Source organism: Pseudopipra pipra, chromosome 12, assembly GCF_036250125.1.
Source record: "Pseudopipra pipra isolate bDixPip1 chromosome 12, bDixPip1.hap1, whole genome shotgun sequence".
In the NCBI taxonomy this organism is placed as follows: domain Eukaryota; kingdom Metazoa; phylum Chordata; class Aves; order Passeriformes; family Pipridae; genus Pseudopipra; species Pseudopipra pipra.
In genome coordinates, this window is record NC_087560.1 from 4,761,577 (window position 1) to 4,784,614 (window position 23,038).

At 44.3% G+C, this 23,038-nt stretch overlaps 3 protein-coding genes and 1 long non-coding RNA gene across 7 annotated transcripts in view; 2 read left to right on the top strand and 2 right to left on the bottom strand.

Moving 5' to 3' along the window:
- The window catches only part of NPTN (neuroplastin), a 46,410-nt gene extending 43,990 nt beyond the window's left edge, over positions 1–2,420 (top strand). For 2 of the 4 annotated variants that reach the window (XM_064668573.1, XM_064668575.1), the window contains exons 6-8: positions 749–770; positions 1,138–1,211; positions 1,579–2,420. In XM_064668573.1, the coding sequence (XP_064524643.1) occupies positions 749–770; positions 1,138–1,198 (83 nt within the window). In that variant the 3' untranslated portion in view covers positions 1,199–1,211; positions 1,579–2,420. The remainder of the gene's footprint in view (positions 1–748; positions 771–1,137; positions 1,212–1,578) is intronic. The other 2 variants (XM_064668574.1, XM_064668576.1) reach the window with 2 other exon arrangements.
- Positions 1,833–18,932, bottom strand: REC114 (REC114 meiotic recombination protein). The gene is made up of 6 exons (XM_064668577.1): positions 18,681–18,932; positions 18,148–18,237; positions 8,194–8,277; positions 5,221–5,403; positions 4,475–4,543; positions 1,833–2,877 (listed from the first exon to the last, which is right to left on the bottom strand). Exons 1-6 carry the CDS (start codon positions 18,849–18,851, stop codon positions 2,716–2,718), a joined length of 759 nt encoding a protein of 252 aa, XP_064524647.1. The 5' UTR covers positions 18,852–18,932; the 3' UTR covers positions 1,833–2,715.
- LOC135420778 (uncharacterized) lies at positions 9,733–10,848 on the bottom strand. The gene is made up of 2 exons (XR_010433727.1): positions 10,574–10,848; positions 9,733–9,995 (listed from the first exon to the last, which is right to left on the bottom strand). It is a non-coding gene; the product is annotated as an uncharacterized LOC135420778 (long non-coding RNA).
- Positions 18,908–23,038, top strand: part of HCN4 (hyperpolarization activated cyclic nucleotide gated potassium channel 4) — a 152,865-nt gene continuing 148,734 nt past the window's right edge. The window contains exon 1 of the mRNA XM_064668570.1: positions 18,908–19,432. Within this exon, the coding sequence (XP_064524640.1) occupies positions 19,043–19,432 (390 nt within the window). The 5' untranslated portion in view covers positions 18,908–19,042. The remainder of the gene's footprint in view (positions 19,433–23,038) is intronic.

The following is a 23,038-nucleotide window of genomic DNA, read 5'->3' on the forward strand; positions in this document are numbered from 1 at the left end:
TGCCAAACATTCCTCATTGGCAGATGTTTCCCCCCCAATTTAAGAGCATTCTTTTGCCAAGGGACACGGGCAGGACGATGCTGTCGGTGTTCTGGAGGTGTCACAGCTCCTGACTCCTCCTGGTGATCAGATGCCACTGCCCAAGGACCACGGCTGGGGCTGGAATTGAGTGTTCCCCTTCAGTCTCCTCCTAACCTGGTCCCTTCTAATTAAACATTGAGAAAAATGGGGAGTGTACAGGTGGTTTCATCCATGGGGGAAAATGAGTAGGGGGGGTATGTCCCTTCTGAGGTATATACCAGGAATTACCCATGAGCAGTGGAGAAATGGCTTACAAATTGAAATATGTATATTAAAAATTAAGTCAATGCAAGCAAACAACCAGCAGGATTTTACAACTGAACCGTTGGTTTGTCTCCTCATCTATTTTTTATGAGATTGAACCACTGGAACTTGGGGACAAGATGAGTCTTGACCATGTTGCACCAATCTGTCCGCTACAGTTGCAGTCCTTCATGACCAGCATTCCAAGTGTTAACTAAACCCATTGAAGCAACATACCTGCCATTAAACCCGACTCCAGAACAGTAACTCCATGACTCCTTGCACTCCCGACTGGAATGGCCTTTGATGCTGTAGATAGATCGGTTTGCTGCTCGCAGTGCGGCCGCGGCACCGGGCAAACACTGACTCTCTTTTTCTTTCCTTCCCTTGTCTCTCCTGGATCACATCGGGATTCTCGCTGCAGATGATGAACCAGCTGGGCCAATGTAAGTGTGTTTTGAGGAAAAAAGTTCTATTTGGGCTAATCTGGGGGGTTGTGGGAGGTGACAGAACATATGATTGGTGTCACGTGTGCCATTACAGACGGTGAGGGACACTTTGGTGTGTTGTGTGTTAGTGCTGGAGGAAAGAAAAGCAACATCTTGCTAGAAAACAATTATTGTGGTACAATACCAAGTCTGAAAGCTTTATTGTATTCAGCCACTTAAAGAGAGGAAGAGTGAAATGCTGTTTAAATAATTATGTACAAATAATTGCATATAATTATGTACAGATAAGTACAAATAATGTACATTTTTCCTGTGTTGGTGACTGATTTTGGTGCACTTCTTTATAACTTCTCTCTCTCTCCAGGAAAACCAATTCTACAAACAATCACAAAGATAAAAACTTACGCCAGAGAAACACAAATTAAAAATGCTCATCATGTAAGTATTCCCCGAGCCCTGCTGGGAGCGGGCAGGCTCAGCCCTCCCCTGGCTGTAGCGGTTGGGGCGCGGAAGCAAAGCGCGTTCCACGGATTCAAACGTTCCCGGCTGCGCGGAGGATGGCGCTGGCCTTCCTGGGAGCGCTGGGGGGCACCAAACCATTGATTGCCTAAAGCACGAGGGTGGTTGAACGCCCCACCTGCTCCAAAAACACACCCTGCAATCCCAAAGCCGCCCCCTCGCCCCGGGGGTCAGGAGTGGCGCCGGCCCGGGGGCGGCCGTGCCCCTCCCGCGAGCGCGTGGATTGCAGGCTGGCGGCTGGCGGGGTCCACCATTGACTAGCACCTCTTTCTCGTTTCTTTTTTAGAGCTTTAAGTTTCTGAGAGACTGATGGCAATATGACCTGCTAAATTTAAGGGTTGGAACTCTTGGTTCTAGAACTCCAGTTCTGTCTGATTTCTTTTTTTTTTTTCTTTCCTTTCCAAGTGAGCAACGATATGACTGTCTAACGCATGCCTTATTTAGCCTCTCCTGCAAGGATGACCTAGCCAGATCAATTTTAATAATGCTTCCGTGTAGAAGGTGTAAACTATTTTGGGCTTGATGTGCTGTGAATGTTGCTTTTTTTTTTTTTTTTTCCCTTTACTCTCTTTACCACGAGCAGTAGCCAGGCGGGTTCACGCATGCGCCATTTTTTACTTCCTGTAGCTGTTAAATTTGGCACCGCTCAAACCGCACCGCTGCCATCTAGTGAGACTTCTTTTGTAAAGTACAGCAGAACTTAAAAATATATACAGTATATATTTATATTGGGGGGGGGGAGGGAGGGGAAACCAGAAGTCATTGTGGTTCATTTTGAAGCTGCTGATATTCATTCCTTACTGTATGGCTGGGAGGAGAGAGCGATGCCGGGCTGGCACTGGGACAAGGGAGACATTGGAATTACCTTAAGGGCTTAACTGCGGAGCACGGGGTGTCCTGGGCGGCAGAGCTGGGATGGTTCCAGGGGGTGGTGGTGGTGGGATGCAGTTGGAAACAAAAACAAACCTTCAGTTTATAAATATATATATATGATTGCTTTTTAAGTGATTTTTTTTTTTTTTTTTTTTTGTTAACTCATGTAAATTCTCAAATCCTTTTGCACTGATGTGTTCAACATATTCTTGTACATTCAATTCAGGCAAACTTTTATAATTTTCTTTTTTTTTTTTTTTTTTGTTTAAATGATGAAATGTTACAGCATGGTGATATTCTATGCAACTAGTTATTCCTCTTTAGTTTGACACTGTAATTTCTCATGATTTAAAGATTGTAGAAATAGACCTACCAGGGTTCTCATGATGTGCGTAACTGTAGCTGCATGAACTCGTGTTCTGTGTATTTGTTGAAGTGCAATGATGTATAAAAAGTGGATTCACCTGTTTTTAAAAATAAAACACTGACAAAAAACCCCAGGGGTCTTGTTTTTCAACCATTTAATCTCTCGGTACAAAAGTGGTGTTTCTCAACCTTCTGTGAGTTTCTGCAATTCCTTCTCCACATCTTCCACGAAGGCTGGGAAGTGCTGGTCCATGAGGCAGAGGCGGATGAAGGGCCCCAGCTCGTGTGCAGGCCACACCACGTGCCTGTAGGCCTGGGGCAGCTCGGGCCTCCTCCTCAGCACGGACTGGGGAAGGAACAAAAACCACAGTGGTTGCACTGCCCTCGGACACAACAGGTCCCTGACAACACACCTACATCCCAGTTTTCCTCTGACACTGGATAAGGATGGATCTGCCCCGTTGGTGCTGTTGGAACACCTTGATCAGGTAGGATTGCTGTATGCAGGTTTTTCTCTGATCCCAGGGGAGTTTTTACACAGTGTCAAATTTTACTGCGGTTACTTAAATTGGAAATTTAAACTGGGAATGCCAGTTTCCTGGGCAGTGTGGCTTCCTGGTGAATATCCATTCTGTGTAAGAGCAGTGGATCCACACTGCCACGTGAATTGTGCAGGGATAACAAGTGTGCACTTCTGAGCTCTTAATTTAGCAAAATGTCTTGTAGAAGTAAAGTGTGGGGCTTTTGAAATGTTAAAACATCCTTTTTGTCCCTGTTTAACCACCTCCCTCAGCTTTTTCCTCTGGTGGTGGGAGAACTCTGGGCATTTTATCCCTGGTCAGTGTAAATAAAATGAGTGGCAGCAGAGTGGAAGATGCAGGACATGGGCTGTGGATGCCTCCAGCATCCACAGGCAATGCCTGGAGAAAGGCACAGCCTAATGGAACCAACTGTGTTTAAGGGATGACAGATCCATCTAATAGGGAGCCTGGGAATTGTCCCTTGTAGCGCTGATGCAAAGAACATGGATCACTCCCTGCCTGTGGCAGGGGGTTGGAATGAGATGGACTGTAAGGTCCCTTCCAACCCAAAGCAGTCTGGGATTCTGTGATCACCCCATGACTATGGAAAGACCCAGAGAAACAACTGCAAAAGCACGAGTTGGAAAGAGTAGAGTTTTCTGCTAATTCCATCTCCTGCACTAGTCCAAATTCCCAGTAAAGGAGAACAGTTCATTTCCAGTTACTTACTTTGGGAGCTGTTTATTAAATATTGGATCTGCTGCCAGGGATAAGAAGGCTCCAGTGCCTAAAGGGGCTCCAAGAGAGCTGGAGAGGGACTTTGGACAAGGGCATGGAGAGAAAATATGAGGGGGAATGGCTTCCTACTGCCAGAGGGCAGGGTTAGATGGGATACTGGGAGGAAATTCTTCCCTGTGAGGGGGGGGAGGCCCTGGCACAGGTGACCCAGAGCTGTGGCTGCCCCATCCCTGGAAGTGTCCAAGGCCAGGTTGGATGGGGCTTGGAACAACCTGGGATAGTGGAAGGTGTCCCTGCCCACGGCAGGGGGTGGAAGGAGATGAGCTTTAAGGTCCCATCCCACCCAAATCATGTTTCTGTGATTGGTATTTTCAGATTTCAGCTCTGTCTGCAGAAGTAATTTCTGCAGTCAAACCAGTGCCAAAGCCATTCACTGGGATGTTGCCTCTGGGTATTTATTTGCTCCCAGTGTGTCATTTGTTCCTATGCAAATGGAGTAATTACACCACCAAATACCTGGGTTTGCATCATTACACAGATCCTGTGTTTTGCTGCTGTGGGTGATGGCATCCTGATGTTCAGGGAAGACATTTACCAGATGTTTATGGAATTTGAGTTCATTCTCTCTCTGTGCCTGACAGATTCAGCTGAAGGATCTAAATATTAAGACTTTTATGTTTTTACCTGTGCTAGCTGTGCTACAGATCTTCTTTCTCCAAGGCTTGTGCAGGAATCTTGTAGAGACTCATCTGGCTAGAAAATATCAAATGCAAATAAGGGCTTGTTACCAAGCAGAGTGTGGGAATGTGCAAGGGGGAAGTAGTTCCATTTTTAGAGCTGATGGGAAGGGAATGTGCTCAGCTACCTTATGCAGTAAAAAGGCATCTTTTTATGGAACCTGCATGCACATCTGCTCAAGTCTTTAAAAATGAAAGATACAACAATTTAACTACAGGCCCATTATTTCATGTCTGAGCTAAGTTTTAAACTACTTCCTAGAAGTAACTTTAAAAAAGCTCTGCATGAATGATCACAGGAGCATGCTGCTTCCTTCCCATGGGTCTACACACTCAAGAGAGCAGATATTTAAGAATAAGTCACCCTCAGAAACTTTCTGCCTTTTTCATTTACCTCAGAGCTTTGTCTTGGAGAGGGGAAACATTCTGTTCCTACGGCTCAAACTGTTCCTACAGCTCAAACTGTTCATCTGCAGTTGTAGCAATCACTACCACTGCAACCCAGGAGTAGGTGAACACAAAAAGGAGATACAATACAGGGTTCCTTAATGGCTCTGCTCATTTTTTTTTACCCTGTACAATTAATTTGAAAATCTGCCAGGTGGGTGCCAACTTATATCTCATGTAGATGGTCTGACAGTTGCAAGAAACTCATCCTAACAGCTGGTTATCCTTCTGTGTGTTCTGACTTACTCCGTGCTCAGTGTCCATGCCCTGGGTGTCCTGGCTGAGGCCCTGGTGCAGCTGCTGGCTCTGCTCCTCAGCCCCCTGCACGGGGACGTACTCGGACAGTCTGTGAACACAACTGCAGCAGTGTCCCAGCATCTCCTCCTTGGAATTCCCCCCAAACTGCACGCGGAACATGCGGCACTCGTTCTGCTCGAAAACCAGAGGGGAAGGAAGTTAACTGTGAAAGCCCTCAAACTACTTTGATGTAATGAAATCCCTGCTTGTTAAAGATGGGAAGAAGGCGGGAGATTCTTGGGTCACTGCACCAACTTAAACAAGTTTTCCCTGCTGTATTTTCATTTTTTTTCCCAGCAGCTGAACCAGAAGACTCTGATTCCCACTTTGAAAGTCAGTTAAAAATATGCAAGAAAAGGATAAGTAAGAGATGCAGGGCCACCTGTCACTACTTAAAGGTACAGCCACGTGAACAAACCTTGCCGTGACAACAGTTTTTACACACAGAGCAGGAAATGAGTTTTATTGTTGCTGCAAGTAGTACCCAGTAAGGACAGGCCAACTCGACAGTTTTCTGTGACAAAAAAATGACATGACACTACAGTAAGAAGTTAACTCTGAAATCTGAACTAGAAATTCTGGGAATGGTATGTTCCAGTTAGGATTTGTTCCTGCTGCATCAAACCCAGCCCTTCCTACCCACCTGGTCTACCTCTGTGTAGCTAAACCTGAATATTGTTTGGCTTTCACCTGATGTTCCTTGAACAGAAGCCAACACGTTGAATGGGAGTGCAAGAAATTCCAATGCATTGCTTTAAACAGTGAATGAAAGAAACCCAGATAGCTCTGACTCCCCAGTATAGGTTGTCAGGATGTACCATAATATTTTTAAGTGTCTGTTGTCCAGCAAACTGCCCTGAAATGGGGATGGCAGAGTCTGTTGTGTGTGATAAGCTTGGCCCTGAGCACCCTGAGCTGATGTAAGGCAGATGGATATTGAGTGTTTAGGGAGTGAATTAATGGGACTTCCCATTTGATCTTGAAATTTCCCATTTAAAAGTTAAACTCCTAGAAAAGCAGCAAGTTTTCCTTGGGCCAGCCTGGCTTACTTGAGTGTTCATCCTTCTGAGGTTTCAACATCCAGTCCGTGTTTTGGCACCTGGACACGCTGCCAGGCTGTACTGAGTGTGGGGACAGCTCTGGGTGTGAGGATTTCTGTCTCAGCCACGAGCCAGCTCTTCCTGACAGCCTCCCTGTTTACATGCCTGTTATTTTAAGATGTCTGTATCACATAAAATGATTTTTAGGGCGGTGTAAGCATAAAACCTTGTCTCAGTGCCTTTTCAAGGCAAAAATGTCACAATAATGTGAAGTGTAGCCCTCGTTTTACCAGTGCCTGGTTGTGTTTGCTCTGATTAACTCAGATGTGACTGCAGAGCTGCACATCCCCAAGAGCTGATCTGTGGGATGCCAGACAGGTGAGTTCTCATTAAAAATGACAGAAAGGGAATTTAACTTGAATGCCTTTTGGAGACTTTTGAAGACCACTTGTTTTAGTTACCCTTTTTTGACTCTGAAAATGAAACATCCTTCCTTCCTGGGAAGAGAGCTGAGAGGATGTCACGGTTTAGCATAAACTGAGTACTGGGCAGTCACACCTGAACCTAAAGCTGATGTCTTAAAGAACCCTGAGGGCACGTGAATCGTCCAGTTTGCACTTCTTCCATGCTGGGGTGGGGGGCTGAGCTCAATGAAAACAATTTGCAGTGAAATTACTTATTGCAAGAATATTAAGAACTTTCACCTTGCTCCTGTTTATATGAGAGGCTCCAGCCTCATTCTACTAAGAGTCCACAGTGCCCTACTGAAATCATATTTCCTAAGTAATGAGTAAGTTCCACTATAAATGCAGTATTAACGACTTAGAAAAAACAAGGAGTACAAGATCAATCCAAAATTTATCAGAAAGATGAGCACAGAAGCTTCATACACTGACAGCATTAAAGGCATCGCTTCAGCTACAACTTGGGACATAAAGTGCATGGTAGAACCACTGCAGTGCCACTAAATCCAGTCTGCCATGTGAATTTCTGGTAAGTAAACATTTAGATGCACCAAATTTATTTCAGCCTATGTTAACAGTCCTCCTTGCCTGAAGTGCCCCTCAGAGGTTTGTTAAGCCTCGGAGTGACTGTGATGTTTTGTGTTCCTGGAGAGATGCAGCAGAATCCCTGTGCTGGGGGGCTGGGTCTGTTAGTGGGAAAGGGAACAACCCTTCTGGTTCATCAGCACCAATTCCTGCCCCAGGGTGAGACTTGTCTGCAGTGACAGGCCATGTTTTATAACAAGCTGACAAAAATCACAGCACAAAGGTGTTTCAGGCACAAGCCATGAATTTAAAACAGTAAGATACTTCAGGAATAAGTATCAAAGTTCATCTAAGAACCAAAAAAAATAAGATTTTTCCATAAATTGGCAACAAGTGCTGTTTGATTGTTTAAAGGTGAACCAATCACTTACTGTGAGCTCTGAGGAGAAGACCAGAAACCTGCATCCCTTTTGCTGCCTTGAGTACCAAATACCTGAACCACCAACCTACTGCTACTGTGCCAGGGGCCACAAAATGGCTAAATAATTGCTTGTTTGGATAGTTTGTTTGCCTAAGTGAAGTCTGACTCATGGAAGAAATTCACTGCATCTTTTTAATTGTTAGCCATGGCAGACAGATTGTGTAATTAATACCAGTCCAGCTGTTTTAGCAGCTAACTCAGAGCAGGCTAAAAACCCTGAACACTAGCACTTACAAAAGACACAAGATGACTCAATCCATTGTTTAGTATCTAGAGTAAAAACAAATATAATTCTGATTTATATAGATGATTTACAACTTCTGGTTAAATTTAGCCAATATTAAGGAATTTCCTCCAGAAAATCAGAAGTGTTTCAGTGGCTATTAGAAGTGTTCAAAGCAGCTCAACTCACCTTTGCCTGTGCCCGGAGCAGCAGGCAGTCTGCTCTCCTCACTATCTTGAGCCACTTGTGGGAATCAATCAATGAAAAGCCCTCCTGAAATAAAGCAGGACACAAAACACTTGCACAGCAAATATGCAACACTTGGCAGTACACGCTTCAGTTACGTGATGTAATTAAATCCCTAATGAAGATTAGTCACTGTGTTCCTGCAATTTCTGTATCTGTCAAACAACTGCCAATATGGAATTTTCACCACTCCAGGGATTAAATCCGCAGCTCCAGTAACACCACCATGTCAAGGTATGTTCTAATTTCCATTTCTGTGTTATATTTGTGCATGTTATCAAAGCCTCGATGAAGTGCAGGATAAAGCAGCTGCAGTCAGAGCTGAAGTTGCCTGGGAGGGCAGCAGAGGGCAGGAGAAGCCGGGGAATGGGACAGCACCTGCTTTATCCAGGGAGGCCTTTGCTCCAGATGGCACTCAGGGAAACAGGCAACAGCTGTGATAATTAGATAAAGATGTTTTTATACTCCAGTTGCATTACAGTCAGTCTCTTCAAACTAGATGGACTGCTCAGCAACCTGTGGGAACACCCCAGGAAGGAGGAAACGTCACAGAACAACTGCAAGGCTACGGACTGTGTCTCCCCAGGCACTCTGAGCCCTTAGTTAGCACAGTCCAGGGTCAAAAATAAACAATTAACAAACCTAAGGGCAGGGAGGAAATCAGGCACCTGTTTTAGGTGAACTCACAGTGCTTTCAATGACCATGGCTTGGGCACAGGCTGCTTTTCAAGGGGCCCTAAGGGTCAAAACCCACAGGGTCCATCCTGGACCACCAGCAGTGCCACAGCCACTGTCCATCTCAGGCAGGTCCAGGCTGGAAAACCACCTGCCATTCTATTTTGGTACAGGAATCACCTCAGTGATTCTGCTCCTTTACTGTGCTGGCACTGGCTTTAGAACCTCATGCAGCAACTGCATGTAGGTTTTTAACTGCACTTTTACAGTCTAAAAAGCAGCGAAGCGCTGAACCAAAGGCAAACTGGACCCCATCCCCTGCCATGAAAGACTCCAGAATGTCTGACAGCAGGTAAGTATCATTCCCAAAAGATGTGGGGCCAGAGGGAGGAAAGTATTGCCCTGAGCACAGCAGAAGCAGGTGCTGACAGCAGGTGAGATGGGCCAGTCCCTTGCAGTGTGTCTGTACTGAACACTCCAATGCCTTAAGGTGAGACTTGCCAAGGTGTGAAAGGCCTCAGGGTCAAAGCAAAAGGAAGAATTCCCTCTGTGAGCCATGGGAAGAAGTGGAACCAGGCCCCAAATTCTACTATCCTGTTCCTTCACTAGGCCAGTGTAACCTGTGCTCGTTCTGTTCAAGTAGTTTCTGTTTAGGAGACTCACCAACTGTGTTTATTTAAATAGAGCTGTTCCCGTATTCAGTCTGGGTTTATAGTGTTTTTCCTTTTACTAGAGATGAAGGTTGGACAAATGTTGTCTCCTTTAAATAATAACTGTTTTCAAAGAAATCATAAAAGGCAGCCACTGTTTAACTTTCCTACCAACTGTTTTATTGATGTTTCGCAGGTTCTCCTTTTATGTGTCCTGTTTCTGAGGTAAAACAAGCTGGGAAAAAACAGCATTTGGAATTTTTATTTACATACTCCTGATTATTCAACTCCAACCCCAAAATCTGATTTAACTAAAATTTAAGTTTTATTAACTGAAGAACAAAGCAGAAAGTATTTTCTTTTCTCTTGCACCTTGGGTTGTTTGTAAATTGCCAAGCAGAAATAAATAACTAAGAATAGCTAAATAAAATTTAAAAACTCAGTGCAGCCCTTGAGCAATGCAACAGACCTGATCTTGCATGTGCAAGCTGCCTGAAAAAGCAGAGGGAAAGTTTCAGACAAACTCAGCTCTGCAGACTGAACTCCACTGTTAAATTGTTTACGTCAGTAATTGTCATTAGTCAGGATCCTCCAAATTTTCTTCAGTTCTAAGCAGCAAATAAGGCAAATTTTGCACCATGTGAAGGTTTATTCTATTCCTCATGGCGTTTCCATGTTACCTCAGTCAGCACAGATTATATCTGAGGCTGCCTGAATTACAGCAAAGATTCTTAACAATGACAATTCTGTCAACAATGAAATGGTTATGAATCAATAGAATGGTTTGGGCTGGAAGGGACCTTAAAGCTCATCCAGTTCCACCCCCTGCCATGGCCAGGGACACCTTCCACTAGCCCAGGTTGCTCCAAGCCCCGTCCAACGTGGCCTTGGACACTTCCAGGGATGGGGCAGCCACAGCTTCCCTGCGCAGCCCGTGCCAGTGCATATGAATTCAGGTAAATGAGTTCAGAGCAACAAGAACAAAGAGCACAACAAACGTGTCCCTGGTTCCACCACTGGAAGCTGGGAGGGTCTGTGCCCCCAGCCGGGAGTTGGGCATGGGGCAGAGCCTGGGAGGCAATCCACTGAGTTACTGTCCGTGTGTGCCTGCCCAGAGCTGCCCTGACCCGCTGTGTGCTCGGGACACGGGCAGTGACACAGGGACAGCACAGTCCCTGCGGGTTGTGCTGCCCCCAGGCTGACAGAGCAGGGAACGGCGGCTCTGCTCCCTGCAGCATCCACTGCTGCTTCAGGCAGAGCTGGGCAGCAGCAAAGCCAGATGGCAGTGTAAGATTAATCAGAATAGATTAAAAAGGCAGCCTAGGACTGGGCAGGGACATAAGAGCTCAGATGTTTATAATGTGAAGAGAAAAACGGCAGCACTTTTCGAAGTTTGATCTTTAATATTCAGTCAGGCACAAACCCCTCCTGTCATTCTCCACGACTGGACTTGTGAAAAAATGGTGGTAAAGGGAAACTGTTCCCGACATCTCTGACAAAAATCTGAGCTTCTCAGAGGGAGGACTCTGAGTGGAATTAAGCTGAAGCAGAAAACAAGATGTTTCCCAAATGTTTTGGAAGCAGGCAAGATGTGACCACACCTTCCAAGAGGCAGAGAAGCCAGTGATGCTGATCCTGCCTTACAGCCATCGGGTCCAGCATTGACTGGGAAATACTTTTGTTCTGACCTCACACTTCAGCACTGGGCAATGATCTGTGATCTGTTTTGGAAGGTACTACATGTTATTTATGTGTATTTTCTATCAGATCATCTGGAAACCCCGTGGTGCTAAGGAACACAAGAACATTTTTAGTTAGATTGCAACTCTATCTGAACTAAAAATTAATATATATTTCAGAAATGTTATTCACGTACCAGTTCAGCTAGGCAGGCTTGCATCAATTAGTTTGGCTTCACTCATTCACAAGGCAGATGTTTTCAAACAAAACTATGGGTAAACAACAGCTTAGGAGGAAAAACCTTTTTTTTTTTTGATCACAAACATGATCTAATCTGCCCTTAAATTACAACCAATATTAAAGAAGACAAACAAAAGCCAGACTGCCACAGCGAGACACATTCTCCAGTTTGGGCTGCCACTTCTAACAGGCTCATGAAATGCAAATACACCAGGCTGTTCTCTGGGTTCATAGTCAGAGTGAATGTATGAGGTGTATAATGTCATGGATTAAGGACTCAGCTGGGTACCCCACAGACTGGGAATGTGTATTTCCAAGAACTGATGAGTTCAGCATGAGATCAGAGGAGTTTATTGTGTTCATTACTGTCCCAGGGCACAGCTGCCAGAGTGGTGCCAGCTGGTAACTGAGGCAAGACAGCAGAAAAGCCAAAGGCCTCAGCACCATTCTGACCCAGGCTGGGCAGCACCACAGGACACAATTCCCTGGAAAACAGAGCAATCTACTTCCAAAGTTTCCAGGGAGGCACCTATGACAGTCCCTTAATCTGTTCCTTTCCCAAGGTAATCTACCAGGACACAAGTGGGCAGCAAAACTAGCACAGAACTGCTCACAGAGCCCTGGCAGGGAGGAAGCCGAGATTTGGGAAAGCACTTTTGTGGGGAAGGGTTGGAAGCTCTGCTGGTCTGAGCACCCCCCCTGCAACCTCGGGCACCCTGCTCAGAACAGGCAGGGCTGGGTTAAACCCCTGGCATCCTCCCCAGGGGGGAGGCACTGCCCAGAACTGTGCTCCCCACACCCAGGGCTCAGGCACTGCCAGAAATCCCTTCAGACAGAGCACTCAGTGCTGAGGGTTCAGGGGTCATTTGTTAAGCTCAAATACCAACGGTTTTGACCTCTAATATTCAAGGTATTGATATTTAACATTCATACTGAATAACAGTGCCTAATTTGGCAACAAAGGAATGGTAGTATTATTTCAGGTATCTCCACTGTGTGGTTCTAAACAAAACAGAACAAAAATACTGTAGTTGTGAAGACTGTTAATAACCATTATCTCAAAAGACAGTAAAAACTGTGGGAGCAGGCAGTCTGGAAAAGCTTGTAAATTATGTTCAACTGTTATACAGAACACTAAAGAATAACTAAAACTGAGATTCTTTCACAAAACAAGCAAAACTGGAGAACATGTTTACAGGTGAGTGTTTTGATGGTGATCACTTTAATAGGGATTCATTTATTAACAGGTTATTGTAAGAAATGAAACTGTGCCTATTTGAAATTTGACACAGAGATTCTAAATCAAATACTTGCATGTATCTGAAAAATAGCAAATTTTTAACTCCAAAAAAGGAGTTGCTGTCTTACACTTTCTTCCACAATAACGAGTTTTCTATTTTAAAAAATGAAAATTCTTCATTAGTGACTGTAGAATGAAATAGTAATTCCAGCTGAAAGATAAAACTTGTGAAAATTAAACTTGGAACATAATTTCATTCTCACCTTCAGTATTACCTTGTAACACACCTGGAAAAGTACAAATTTTCCTCACTTGTATCTTTTCCCAAGATCTAAATAAGGCCAAATACATTAGGTTTTATTTCTGCAGTATGAGCTGTCTCAAAAAAAAATAAATATCCCCAAATAAGAGAACCTGCAAAGTGAGGGAAGCAGAAAGTTGTCCCTGCAAAAATTTCCAATCCCAACAACCAAGGCAGCCAGCCAGGAGTAAGGAATAAAGGGATGCTAAGCTCTGTATTATCTTTTTGTATGCAATTTTTTTACCTTTAATCTCTTAGAATCTTAAATCTTGCTATAAAGCTTGTTTGATTGTGGAAAAGAACAGGAGGGTTGAACTCATTAAACAGAGTGCTCCATGTGTACAGGAAATGGGAAGTACAGGACACACCAGCCACCCCTGAGGGGACTCAGGAACCACAAATCTTTGGCCAAAGTGCAGGAGCACGGGCTTCATTTCTAGCAAGAGTTCCCCCAGATGGGTACAAACTACACCCCCTGAAGGAGTGAGTAGCAAAGACAAGCCCCTAACTCAGGGCAGACCTTGATATGTCAATAGTGAGAACCTGATTTGTTGGGTTTTTTCCTCTAAGCTGCACTTTAGAACAGTGACACTTGTCCAGGGACACAGAGAGGGGAGCAGGATGCCCATGGGTTTACCTGGCTAAAGCTCTTCAGGGCATCCTGTGAATTTTTTCAATTCATGATGCAGAATTCATATGTCCCTAGATCAAGAGCATACATTAAACTAACTTTACAGAGTAAATACACTTCATTAACAGAAGTCCCTACTCTTAAAAAGCTATTCTGATAGCTGGCTTTAGAGGAACTGGGGCAAGAGGAAAGATCATAAGCCTTTTACATCAAACATAAATGGGAAGCTAACCCAGGATACTCGGCTTGTCCAAAACAATCACGTCAACAGCACATGTTGAAATGAACAAAGTAAAACTGAAATTTTTGAACTAGGACTGTGGTACTAAATAAGTCAACAAAGCTAAGATTCCTGCTGCTCTTCCAAGTAGCAATCATGGGACCTTTAATAAAAGAACAACTTCCTGTAGCTCTGCAGTGTCCTACCACCGAGCAGCATTAGCAACCTGCTCACTCCCTGGTTTCTGTCAAGTGTCCTCATTTACTGCACAGGGACCATCTCTGCCCAAGGCACTGTTGTGAATATCAGCTCAGAAATTTGGTGCCTGAGTTTCAGGCACTGCAAAGAGCATCAGGAACATGAGAATGTCTGTTGAATGCTTGCCTAATTAATGAGTTAGAATCTACTGTACCCTAAGCACTGGTAGCTTATTAGAAGTCATGAGGGGACCGGGAGGGCACTTAGGACATTTAGTCTACACTTCAAAAGATCAGGTCACAAATCAATTACTCTGGATTAATTTTATGCTATTAAGTAAGTCCTCTTCACAATTTCAATTTGTTTAATTTGTAGGATATTATGAATTCTAGCACCAGGAATAACTGCACTGAAAAAAACCAAAATATAATTTTCATGATACGTTGATTCAAAGAGGGGAAAGGAAATAAGAGCTGTGGTAAAGAGAAGGTGATGCATCCTGAGTATGGCCAGAAATTCACAGAGATGCTGTGGAGATATTCCTGTAAAATTCCATTGTCTACAGTAGGCAAGAATGAGGTTTTTCTGCCATCAAATATGCAGTCTGTTAGGCAACACTGCAGCAAAAACAGGTCCTAAAATATGTTACGTAATTTAATTCCAAATGAAGAACTTTGTTTAAAAAAAAAAAACAAAACACAACCCCCAAAACAAAGCAAAACACTCTTTAATTTGCATTACGCATCAGGGATTTTTATGTTCTGTGCTCTCAAGTTCCATTTACCCTCCTCTTCATTCCATTTGGCTGAGTGCAAGGAGTAGATCGTATTTTGAAAGGAAAACAGTTGTTTCTGTATTTATTGAAGTTGTTAGGATATGTGAGTATTTTATTGCTATTATATAAATATTGTTCTTAGAAACGATAATAAAAGAGCCATAGTTTCACTGGACTCTAAATAACTATGATTCTTTAATGAAAAGGTTTTCTTAACTCTCCTGCTCAAAGAAAACAAAAAGGACTAAGAGAATACATAAATACACCCATCATAGAGAAAATATTTTGATAGCAAGTTAGAAAAACTTGAAATTTGTTCCTAGCATAGACCATGTTAATCCAGCCATCAGTGAAATAGAAATTTCCTTTTCTACACAACTATTTCAGTTTTGTGCAAATGGAGTTCTAGTGAATGTTGTATGTAGGTGAAAAATAGAAAAAATCCTTTTATTATTCACCCATGAAAATTTTACAGAAATACAGTAGTTATGCATGTTGAGAAGGAAATGGTGTTCCTCTGACACACATCTTGTGCCTCCCCATGTTCCTGTGCAGAGGTACAAAGCTAAGCTAATTGTTATCCAGTTCCCTCAAACCCAGGAGCCTGTAGTACATCAAAAGGTCTGAAAAGCAGGGATTAGAAGATAGATCAAAAGACCAGACATCAACAACTTGAAGGATGCAGTTACTACATAGCAAGAAACAGTTGTGTAAGTACATCAGAGGGAATTTCAGTGCCAGTGAGTAAGGCAGCACAAAGGTGTTGGAGAACACCTTGGCAATCCAAAGGGCAGTCAATAGTAGCCCAGGCCAGCAAGAGAAAACAGGAATACAAGTTAAATCATCCCAAGAGTTGCAACATTCCATCAAACTTGATACATTCCCTCTGGTGCAGAAATTTGTGCATTATCCCCTGTGACAGAATGTCCATGATAATGGACCCCCAGTGAGCGGCTTTGGTCTGTGACAGACTCCAGAACACGGGATGTACAAAGCCTGTTTAAATATTGTGACAGGTCTGTGACAGCTCCTGACAGCTGGAGACTAGAGGGAGACACAACCAGTGCGATTAACCATTGCTGATTATTTCCACAGCAGTAACAGCCTGAGCTGCAAGCTGCTTTTTTGTTATATGGCATCTCAATAAGGACTTTGCAAAATGCCCCATCTCTGGAAGTGCTTGAGGCCAGTCTGGACACAGCTTGGAACAACCTGGTCTAGTGGAAGGTGTCCCTGCCCACGGCAGGGGGTGGGATGAGATGAGCTTTAAGGTCCCTTCCAGCCCAAACCAGTCTGTGATTTTTTTGGTGGGTTTTTCAGCCACTCGAGTGTGTTTAAGAGGGAAAGTGGGAGGACTGCAACTCCTCCAACCTCTGAGAAATACACACAGGCATGTCTGCACCAGTGCCTCACACACCAGTTTAGTCCTGTATGCACAGAACACACCTCCACTATGATCCCAAACACAAGTGCACCCAAAGGAACTGACAGGTTGTAAAACCAAATTCCTATAACTTTGCTCTAACACTTAAGAAAATGCTGGTGTTTGCCTTAAGGTTGGCATAGAGGCATTGCCAAAATAAATATTAAAAAAACCAACCACCACCACCTTTTTTTTTTTTTTTTAAACTCTCAGTATCACATTTTGGTCACATTTACCAAGCGTGTCTGTTCCACCTCTCTTCTGCACTGTGTGAGAGCCACTGCAGTGTCTCAGTGTCTCTTAGAAGCTGAAACAGTCCTGACAGATCCCAGAAGTTCCTCCTCTGGCATTTCATGCAAGGCAGCTGCCTGACAGCTTCACTAGCCACTAAACCCAAGAGCTGCAAGAAAGTGCTTTTCTCAGCCAAGTCTTTATAAAGCTTTTCTGATACTTCATCCCTTCCAACAACACACTTTTATCTGCCCCCGTTACTTGCCAGATTCAGCCTTTGCCAGACGCAGTCTTTGAAGGGCTGCAGCTTTTGGTTGTGTCTGTTTGGTCTTTAATTAGTTATTAAAACTTACTTGTAGTTAGATTTTATGTGGTTATTTCAAGGACACTCAGAGTCATGTAAGACCCCAGTTACTAACCGTGACTGCCATGTGATTGGGACACTGGGAACAGGATCAGCCCCTGGAGAGGAGCATCCTGCACTGAACCATTCCAAGCAGAATTTGCTAAGAGATGGCAGCAATTCTCCTTTCTATCTACATTTTCAATACTCCATCCCTTTTTCTTATTCAACACAAATGCTAAAATACTTTCCATGTTCCATTTTTTACCTTGTCCTCACGAAATATGAGCCAAATGCCATGTCTTGTATGAGGGCTCTCCAACCTGACAGCTTTCTGTTAGCTCATTCATTATCTGTTCAACAGACCTAACACGCTCATGGGCCAAAATATTCAAGGATATCCTTGGTTCTCCCCTTAGACTTAAATTTCTCTAAGTTTCAGACCTTTTAAGAGGCACAGTAAAAACTAATTTATAAGCTTATACACATTTAAAGCTGCAACACAGTCTCTTACACACTTTGTATTAAAAAGCCTTGTTATCTTCCTGCTGCAGCATCTTTCAGTGGTTTGTAATAGCTTTCTAATATATTTATCAGTCAGTTCCTACTTGTTATCATCACTGAGTACTGGTGATATGCACTGAACACACTTAATTCCACCTTCCAGCAAGGCTTTCTCTGTCATGAGCAGAAAACCCACTCCTTTTAGACAGAGTTTTCCTTTTAACCTCTTTGGTGTCATTGTGAAGTCTTTAGTAGCTGGTTATGCTTAAGTAAGTACAGGATACAGGAAAATCAGCTGCCACAACCTTGTAGTTGTTATTTTGTCTCCAAAGATGTATCTTGTATGTTAGATGACATTATGCAACACAGAAAAAACCCTCTGCTAAACCAGATTATCAAACCAAAATACTAACAGGTCAATGGCAATAAATTACCTGGAAATTATAGGTTTATTTATTACTTGAAAATGTGTTTTCTCTGTTTTCTTAGGCAGAAGAATCGCGAAAGACAACCATAAATTACCTGTCAACATCAGCAGCACTTACCCATTACCTCTTAACCTAGACTTTTAGAACCACAGAAAAAATGCTGTGCCTCAGTATGAAATAATGCATTTAGCATTATTCTGATAAATCTGAAGAGAAAGCAAACATGAGAGTTACCACAAGCAAAACAAAATCAGCAGTTTCCGTTCAGTGGGACAGAAGGTGAAGCTGAGAAGGGAAATGAAGTTAATACTGATGGTGACATGAAGGGAGAAACGTTCTTTGTGCAGGAGAAACTCACCAGAACTGTTCGCCCTTGGGAAATAAAGAAATGGCCAGACACCACAATGGTGAGGACAAGAGAGCCTGACTCTTCATTTGATTCAAACACCTTTAAAAAGACAGACAAAGAAAAATCCATCCCTGTAAGCACAGAATCTGTAATTGCCATTTCTAGTGAAAAACAAAAGGTTTCAAAGGTCAGTGCAACTTGCCCTACGCTCCCGAGACAGGAGACACGTTTAATGACTTTTTTACTAATTATACCTCGATACACAGATTTAACTACTTTAAATAACTCTCTGGAATCTTCCAACTTGATCTCTAGATTTAAATACCACAGGTCACTGCTGCATAAAAAAAATAAAAATAAAAAAATGGGCTACTAGCCATTCTACCTCTGACCTGCTGATATTAATAATTCATGAAGCAAAACTTCTCCAGATTCCTGCATTAGCTCTGGACTTCGAAAAACACCCCTGAAAGGCCTCATATATTCCTGTTGACGTCACAGCGGAGCCAGTTACCCCACACTGCCCCGCCGCCCCCTCGCACCTTCCATGAGGTGTTTTGCCCCTCATCGTCACCGTCCCTCGGCGGGAGGAAGCGGCCATAGCGCTTCAAAGGCCACGTTGTGGCGCTGCCGAGGAGGGAGGTGTCGCCGGCACTGCCCGGCGCCGAGCCCGGGCCAGGCTCGGAGCCGCGAACGCCGCCGGCCGCCGCCATGCCGCAGTGAGGGGGCTGAGGGACCGCGGCCCTGAGGGCGCTGAGGGGGCCGGGAGCCCTGAGGGGGCGGTGGCGCGCGGGAGCTGCGCGGGAAGCAGGAGCCAATAGGAGGGAGGAGAGAGCGCGTGGCGGGAGTTGTTCGCCAATCAGCGCGAGGCGCGCTGTGGCTCGCGCCGCTTCTTCTGTGGCCGATGGGGCGCGCGAGCGGTGGTGGGGTCGCTCCGCTCGCCTCAGCGGGGCTCCGCGCCAGCTGCCGTGTTCCTGCTTTCCTTTTCTCCTTCCCCTCTCCTCCTCCGAGGAGAGGGCGCGGCTACAGCCTCCCCCTTCTCCCAACAGCCTGCGGCCGTGCCGATGTGGCGGGTCTGCCCGGCGGCGCCGAGGGGAGAGCGGAGCGCGAACCCCGCGGCGCGCGCGGCCGCCATTTTGTGGGGTGTGAGGGAGGGCGGTCCGGACTGCGCAGCGAGGAGGAGGAGGAGGTGAAGGTGAAGGTCTCGTGGGCTGTCAGTGCCCTCAGAGAAATGCCCGTGGAAGCTGGCCACGATGCTGTGTTTCTCATAATATCAGCACACATCCTTCCGCAGGTGAAACACGACAGGTCCCTATAAAAACGCTGTCCTGCGTTCTCAGTTGCCTTTCCATTTCTTGGTGTGCTGCTCGCTTCACAGAGTTACAACAGGGCTTTTGTGGTACCTGAAGTAGGGTCTCAAAAAAGCTCTTTTTAGTGTGTGCTGGATGTTTTTAAACCAGCGTGGGCCAACAGGTGGATTAATAAATCAAAATTGCGCTTTTCTCCCCATTTTGCTCCCTCTCTGCTATTAGTTTGCTCCTACTATTATGGAATGCTATACTTTCCCCAGCTGAGGAGCAGTGGTGAAATGACTCATAATAAGACTGCACTTAGGTATTCCATTTATAGACCGTATCTTGGGCATTAACAATAATGTGCATGAGCTGGTCAAGGTCACCGAGGGGGCAGGGAGGAGCCGGGTGCCCTTTGGGACTGACCTGAATGGGCTCCTGGATGCCCATCACCACCAGCCTCCCTTAAACCATGAGCATGCCTAAGGGTGACATCCCAAGAACTTTAATCCCAGTTCCCAGCACTGCCCACTGCCAGCAGCACGTAGCTGCCCAACGTGAACTTGTCTAAATAATCATACTTCTTAAGTTAAGGACAGAAAAAATTTTATGCCAATTTTTTCTGCTTTTTCTTATTTTTATCGTTTGCACTGATGATGCTGGCTTGGCTGATAGACAAGGTTAAAATAGAATGAGTAACTACTGTCCTGTCTAAAATAAAACCTTCAAGCACAAGGTTAATCTATTAAACTGTGAATTTTAATCTATTAGAAAATAGCAGATTGACATTTACGTCTTGTGGATGTTTTGTTTTTCGCCCAGTGTCACACCCCAGAGCCACTTTAACATCCAAGGAACATTCCAAAATAAACAATTTTACAGTGTTTCCAAAAGGGAGGTGTTTATCTAAACATTTTGCGGAGAGGGGAACACAGGCAGAAAGGCATTAAATGACTTGACAAGGTCTTCCAGAGAAATCAACAATGAAACAGGGGATAGATACAGCGTGGGCTTCCCAGCTGCCAGTTGCCTTGTCTAATCACTGCTTCCCCACAAGGATTTCTCAAATTGTGCTTGTCAAACATTCAGAATTTGCCTGCAGACTTGGGACTTTCTTGCAATCTACAGAAGAAGCTGAATATTATTGTCAGAGAAAGACAGTATGAGTACAAGTAGTGAATCTACTTTCCCTGTAATTCAGCTGAAGTTCTGTGGGAAGCAGTTTGTTTGCAGTGTCTGTTTTCCAAGAGTGATCTCTGGCAGATGTGCTAAAGGCTTCTGCAGGGGGAAAACAAAAGCTTAGTATTTCACCAAACCAAAATTTCAAAATGTGGGTCTGAAAGAGGCAGAAGGAAACCAAGTGCATCACATACTCCCATCTGCTCACGGGTTTTTGCTTGACTGGGGTCTATTCGTTTGCTTTTGCTTTTTGGATGTGAATGCCTTATGGTTTTATATGTCTGTAAAGTAAAATGAGCACTGTGTAAAGGCTGATACACAAGCTCCTGCTGATTCTGATTTCCTTGGGGAATTGCATGATTAGTTGTTGATTCAGAGAGGACAATGGTTTAAATGTTTTGTTGCGATTTTTGGGGTTTTTTTCTAATGCTAGATGGGCTGCCAGTTTTTTAAAATTACAGAATAAAATGTAGAAGAAAGAGACAGGTAAAAACTGTCAGGAGACTGACAGGTTAAAATGTGTTTCATCAGAAATGAGAAGGCAAATCCCACATAGGTGCTGAGGGTTTATCATTGTGATGTACTTCAGGTTTGTACTTCACAGACTGCAGTGGTACAAGTTAATTTTCTCACTGCAGAAGTACCTGGTCGTGTCAATAAATTACAGAAACTCTGCCAGAAGCAGAGAGATCCACGCAGGAAGAGAGATCCATTCCTGCACCATATGGATTTGATAATGGGTTAATACTACTGTTAGACATTTAACAGTTGATTTTGGTACTGGACATTTTGCTGAGCTGTCTACATTATTGATTTTTAATAATAATGGAGGTAATAACAGCAACAATAAAGTCATGTCACCGTGACCGCCAAGTGTGAGTGTAGATTTGCCACGAGTGCAGGGGATGGACTGCAGTAGCTCATACAAATTGGACAAATAGTGTATTAACAAAATCAAGGCTGCCAGGTGCATGAAATGGATAAAATAAGGAACAAAAGGTACATTTTAGAAATTCTGGAGGTTTCCCTGTGGTACTGACAATTTCCCATCTGCTTCTACCCAGCTGTGTTAAAAGGATGAATGGGATTACTCCAGAGACATAAAGGACAGGCTAGTGAGAATGCTTTATTCAGAATACTTGATTGATTGCTTTGATTTCTGTAATAAATAGTGTTACCTTATTCCTTAGTTGCTTTGTTAGAAGTTGTGGTATTTCTTGAAGTTTATTCCATTAATTAATGTTTCCCATAGTTGTACCTGCTTTCATCGGAATGTGATCTGCCCACATCTCTCAGTTCTAATGAAACTGCAGCATCAGGGATTATTGCCCAGCAGTTCTGTACCCCTCCCCAAAATACCCTCATCCAGTTCTGCCAACATGTGTCAGCATGGGGGAGGTGAATTTGGAGGTTTCTTACGCAGAACTTTGAAGCCAAGAACCGTGTGTTGTTCTGGGCACTGGTATGGTGGCCTCTGCTGTCCTGAGGAGCTTCATGTTTCAGGAGACCTCATTCCCCAGCTGTGAGAACTGCAATCACTGAATTTTACTCAGCAGTTTTATCCTGTTTCACTTTTTTCCTTGACAAAATTTACCCCCTTGCAATAAGCTTTACATTTTTAAATGAAAAACAGAAACTAAATCAGTGCGTTTCTGACTGAAGGTACTTCAGTATCATTGTAAGGTAGGAGTGAGGTCTGATGACTTGTGTTTGGCACCAGAATCCTACAGAATCTGGGAATTATTTGGGTTGGAATGGATCTTAAAAACCATCCAATTCTACCTCCCTGCCATGGGCAGGGACACCTTCCACTATCCCAGGTTCCTCCAAGCCCCATCCAACCTGGCCTTGGACACTTCCCGGGATGGGGCAGCCACAGCTTCTCTGGACAACCTGTGCCAAGGCCTCACCCCCCTCACAGGGAAGAATTTCTTCCCAATATCCAATCTAACCCTGCTCTCTGGCACTTTAAAACCATTGTCCCTTGCCCTGTCACTGTCTGCCCATTCAAAAAGTCCCCCTCCCTACTTTTCATAAGCTCCCTTAAGGTACTGGAAGGCCACAGTGAGATCTCCCTGAGCCTTCTCTTCTCCAGGTGAACACCCCCAGCTCTCCCAGCCTGTCACCAGAGCAGAGGGACTCCAGCCCTTGGAGCAGCTCCGTGGCCTCCTCTGGACTCGCTCCAGCAGCTCCACTGTCTTTCCTGAGGCCCCCAGCTGCAATTTGCAGTTATACTTCACAGTCTCTCTCCTCACTGGCCATGTCAAGATTAAGATTGGATTGAGAATCCGCCCTTGGAGCCCCACAAGAATTAAAGGGCCCTTCTGGCTCAGTATCTTCCATTATCCTTTTTTTCCCCAGAAGTTAATAAGTTTTAGTGTGTCTCCAGGAACCGATCCTGTTAGTTCCTCCAGGAACCAATCCTGTTA